This window comes from Tachysurus vachellii, chromosome 26 (assembly GCF_030014155.1).
Source record: "Tachysurus vachellii isolate PV-2020 chromosome 26, HZAU_Pvac_v1, whole genome shotgun sequence".
Classification (NCBI taxonomy): domain Eukaryota; kingdom Metazoa; phylum Chordata; class Actinopteri; order Siluriformes; family Bagridae; genus Tachysurus; species Tachysurus vachellii.
This window is the reverse complement of record NC_083485.1, coordinates 7520660-7525985: the sequence shown is the minus strand read 5'-3', so window position 1 is coordinate 7525985 and position 5326 is coordinate 7520660. Positions and strand designations below refer to the sequence as shown.

The 5326-nt window shown below is 39.1% G+C and overlaps 1 protein-coding gene across 7 annotated transcripts in view; it reads right to left on the bottom strand.

Moving 5' to 3' along the window:
* Window positions 1-212: 212 nt before the first annotated feature.
* scai (suppressor of cancer cell invasion) overlaps window positions 213-5326 on the bottom strand; it is a 66433-nt gene continuing 61319 nt past the window's right edge. For all 7 annotated transcript variants that reach the window (XM_060862964.1, XM_060862965.1, XM_060862966.1 and 4 more), the window contains one exon: window positions 213-2077. In XM_060862964.1, the coding sequence (XP_060718947.1) occupies window positions 1931-2077 (147 nt within the window). In that variant the 3' untranslated portion in view covers window positions 213-1930. The remainder of the gene's footprint in view (window positions 2078-5326) is intronic.

Here is a 5326-nt window from a genome sequence, read left to right as displayed (position 1 = left end):
ATTACAACATTATTTGTTATTTAAAATCCCCTTGCATGAGTTGGTCAGATCATAATCACTCTCCAGGAAGTAGAGGTATCTGTGTAAAAGTAGAAACATTAAAAAGAAGTCTTCAACAAAGTAAAAACAGAGAACCCTCTATTTTCATTTTTAAGATACCAGAATGATGCAAACCATTAGGAAGCCCCTAAAGATGAATATGGGACAATAGATCGAAAAATTGTGCTTTTACTTCCTGATATATACATTTAGTTGAGTAAAACAAAGTAGAACATGGCATCTTTTTTTGGCAGATCATTAATTTTTTGAGTTAGAAACAGTACAGATAAAGCAAATTAAATAACATTTAATGTTTGTTTAAATATCACTTGCTTGCGATAGCTACATTAAGTTGGCAACCCACTGACATCACCATCAACTGCTGCATCTTTCTATGCTTATACTGAAGCATCTTTCAGTTATTTGTTTTTACTTGTTTCCTTCAGTTTCCTCTTTAGAAGGTTAAATGTATCCTTAAAATTTGGTGATTGACTTACCATGGTTTCCCTCACAAAATCCTTTGTTGTGCCTGGCAGTATGATTCGGGACATTGCTGCATGATAAATTTAATTCCAATTAGATTGAATGAATTTCTCTAGAAATTGTCAGGCAGAATGTAGCTGTGAAGATATTCTGTTGCTAAATTTGTGAGCATGTTAAAGAAGCAGTCATGCAAGCCCAAACTATGGCACTACCTCCACTGGGCTTGATTGATGAATTTTTTTTTTTTTAATATCATGAGATCATCCTTACATTCTCCACACTTTGGCCTTTACATCCTTTTGATAGAGGTTAATCTTGGTGGTGGTGGTGGGGTGGGTGTGTGTGTGTGTGTGTGTGTGTGTATGTGGCGCCACACACTTACTAACAGCTATTTATTTGTCCACCACACAGGTTTTGGAATCAGGGTGTAGGTAAAGGCTATATGGACCACACAATACTAAGACATGCAAAATTGTTAAATGTGAATTAGTTAAAATGCTACTAGCAGAAAAAAAAGCATTTGGTTTTAAACCAGCTTCTGAAGGCCAGCCTTGATTTCACAGAACACATGACACCATATCACACAGATTGTAAGGAAAAGATATCAATAAACAAGTCAAGTTGATCAAAAGACATCTGAACATCAAAGGCAACAAATGGATGTGTGACCTGTGCTATTGACATAACGCATGACAATTACCAAAGACAAAACAGGATATTATGGCTGTCAGTATAAGATTGAGATACTCTGATACTCTACAACTTTATGGGATCTTTCCGGTATCATCAATAGTTTTATAACTTTGTCCAACTCCAGTGTTACATTAGCTAGTTACAATAGTATCTGTTTTGTATGTTTAATTTTTAATTTTTTCTGTGTTAAATAATGGTTTGTTGTATTTAAAAAATGAAGCAGTTTTTAAAACTTTAACTGGCAGTTTTGTTAGCAAATCTAAACATTGAGATACATATAACGTATTGTGAAAATAGCTTTGAATATTTCAGTTTAATATTTTAGTCAGGTGTCATTCAGCATTTCTTGATTGAGCTTAAGTGCTATATATTTCTCTTCCTCTGCTCTCCCTTTCTAAAACTAGCAGCTGCCTTTTCAGATTGTATGTCTCTGTAGCTGGACAATAACATGCAGGTATAAAACAAATGTCCAATCTTGTACTTTTGGAGCTATCTGGCATGTAACTCTTGTCTTGTTTGAAAATGGCAAAAAAAATGCTATCTGACCACAAAGATGAGACACTTCTTAAATTGTTAAAAACTATCTAATCTAAATCCATAGAGGTTAAGTTAAACAAAATACCAGCAACTTCATTCGGGAGAAACTACAGACCCAATATGTGTGTGCCCATATGAGTATGTAAGTCGGGCACAGTGCTAGAGTGCCACAATGCAGTCAGTAGTTATCCAGCATGCCATCAAAAAAGAGGTTTTGCACATCCAGCATAGCTGCTAGTTCCATTATTTGCTTCTGCAGTAGGCTGCTCTCCACCATCTCCTGTTTGGGCAGCTGGGGGTACGATTCTGGAAAACTCTGTGCTTCCTGTTTTACAGAGAAAACACATAACCAAATTAAAACCAAGATTCACATTTTCATTATTTTTCAGGTCACTCAAAACATCTTTGAAAAACAATTTTACTTGGATTTAACCTATTTAACCGAATAATCGCAAGTCATAATTCAGAGTATAAAGTCAATCCTAAAACTTTTAAACAAGCAGATATCAAACTCCTTTTTAAAAACCTGATCTCATCTGTCCAACTTTAGGCCACTAGCTAACCGAGAACCAGTTCTTATTCAGAACGGGTTCTGTTTTTTAACAGGAACCGGAACCGCGCGGAATTTTTAAGTTTCGGTTCAAAACGCGGTTCCGATGCGATGACGGGCAAAGCGCTGGGAGCGGTCACTTTAAATAGCTATGTCTTACCTCATGAATATTAACTGTTTACACTGTTTACAGTAACGCAACCAAATTAACGCAGCTTACCACAGAAATCAGTCACTCGCGCTGCTGTGCTAAGGTACGCTTTCTGTTAAACATGTCTAAAAAAAAGTCTAAAGTGTGGATTCATTTCCAAAGCTACAACAATGAAGTAAAGTGTAACATGTGTGAAAAAAATGATATCCTGCAAAGGCGGCTGTACAACTAATATGACCAAACACTTGCTCCAGCACGGCATAAATCTGAAATCATGCAGTGTTTTTGAATGTTTGAGAACTACTGCTCCTAACATGTCCACTTCACCAGGTAGGAAAGCTTACGAGGACTACTGTACTTCAACAGGAATAAATTGTATAGTGACTGAAAATATCAATTTACATTTTATATGTCCAAAATGATGCAGAGGGTTTTCTCCACAGCTGGAGATACAATAAGCCAGGAAAGGTCTCGTCTTCTCCCAAAGAAAGCAGACGTTAATTTTTCTTCAGAAAAATTGCTAACTGTTTTGCTAAGTTGTAATTCTAATATGTTAAATTTGATGTTGGATTTATTTAAATTGATATGAATTGAAATGCTCTGTTTAAAATATTTAAAGAGTGATTAATAAACACAAATGGAAATATAGCTGCAAGCAGCGATACCGGGGTCAAGCCGATCAGATGCACTCAGAACATTTCGCTGATGAACCATGCCTCAAAGAGTCTAACAACACCCCCTTCATGATTTTAGCCTCAAGTTTGCAGTGGTTATAAGCGAAAATAGCTGTTTTTAAAATCTCGTGGGCACTAGGTGGCGCTGTCACGAAACATTGCATACACCCTCAGGACATGACTATAATGACATATACCAAGTTTCGTGTCAACATGCATAAGTTTTGCGAAGATACAGCCTCACGTCTGTTTTGGCGTGCTCGTCAACATGTATGTTGCCACGGTATACGAGAATGCATTAGTCTATCAAAAAGCTTTTGATAACTTTTGGTCTGGGGTGTCTCTAGATGCAACTTACCAAAGGACACGCAAATCGGACAAATGGTCTAGGAGGAGTTCGAAAAAGAAGGTTTTACGGAAAATTCTAAATGGCGGTAAGATATTCAGAATGTGTGTGTGTGACAGAAATGACGTCATATGGTGCATTCGAATCAGCATGAGCAAAGGATCCAAAATATGCAAGAACAAGACACAAAAAGACACAGCAAGACAAGACACAAGTTTGTAGAGTCACAAACTGCTGGAACCAAATTCCTTGTGTGTGTCAACACACTTGGCCAATAAATCTGATTCTGATTCTGACAAGACACAACAGACAAGAAGACAAGACACAAGAAGAAAAGACACAAGAAGACAAGACACAAGAAGACACAACAAGACGTGTGTGTGTTTGAGTGTGTGTGTGTTTGAGTGTGTGTGTGTGTGTGTGTGTGAGTGTGTGTGTCTGTGTGAGTGTGTGAGTGTGTGTGTCTCTGTGTGTGTGTGTCTGTGTGTGTGTGTCTCTGTGTGTGTGTGTGTTTCTGTGTGTGTGTGTGTGTGTGTGTCTCTGTGTGTGTGTCTGTTTGTCTGTGTGTGTGTCTGTGTGTGTGTGTCTGTTTGTCTGTGTGTGTGTCTCTGTGTGTGTGTCTGTTTGTCTGTGTGTGTGTCTGTCTGTGTGTGTCTGTGTGTGTGTGTGTTTGTGTGAGTGTGTCACTGTGGTGCTGGTCATTTGCACCAAACCTCACAAGTTCCCCTGAAAGCAGAAACAGAGCTCTGTGATTTCTTTACAGGAAGACTGATGAGAGTAGAGGACACACTGAAGAGCGCTCTCCACAAGAAGAAAATAAAGTGACAGCTAAGGCGCTGTGTGTTCAAATGTTTACCATGAACAGGCAGACAGACAGAGCGAGAGAGAGAGACAGACAGACAGATGCCCAGTCTTCTTTTTGCTGTATTCTGATTCTGAGAATTTTGTCTCTAGGCCTCTAGCAGTTATGAACATGAACATAATTGGATTTTTGGGTAATTGGGTTGGTGGCACTAGAGGGTTTGAGCTAGACACACCAAAGTTGCTATAGTAACTTCTAAGACTGGCCTCTACATGTGTGCCAAATTACATAGCTTTCCTACGTAGGGTTCTATGGGCTGCCATTGACTTCAACAGCGGAAGAGGAATAATAATAATAATAATAAATATAGCTGCAAGCAGCGATACCGGGGTCAAGCCGATCAGATGCGCTCAGAACATGTCGCTGATGAACCATACCAAGTTTTGTAGCGATATGGCATTGCATTCGTAAAATGTGTGTGTGTGTGTGTGTGTGTGTGTGTGTGTGTGTGTGTGAGTGTCTGTGTGTGTGTGTGTGTCAGTGTGTCTCTGTGCGTCTGTTTGTGTGTGTATGAGTGCGTGTGTGTGTGTGTGTGCATGTCTGTGTGAGTCTGTGTGTGTGAGTGAGTGTGTGAGTGTGTGTGTCTGTGTGTGTGTGAGTGTGTGTGAGTGTTTCTGTGTGTGAGTGTGTGTGTGTGTGAGAGTGTGTGTGTGTGTGTGTGTGTAAATGTGTGTGTAAGTGTGTGTGTGTTCCTCATATGTGAAAACATACTTGGCAATAAAGTGTGTGTGTGTGTGTGTGTGTGTGTGTGTGAGTGTGTGTGTTTGAGAAGATATTCATGACAGAAATGAGGTCATACGGTGCATATTCTTTTTGTCTGAAGTGTCTCTTGATTATGCATACCAAAAATCACGCCAATCAAACGAGCGCTCTAGGTGGAGTTCGAAAAAGTAGGTGTGCAATATAATTCAAAGTGGCGGACAGGAAGTAGGTTTCACTATCGTATTTTTGGGATCGTTGGACTCAGCCTGAGCCACAACAAGACGTGTGT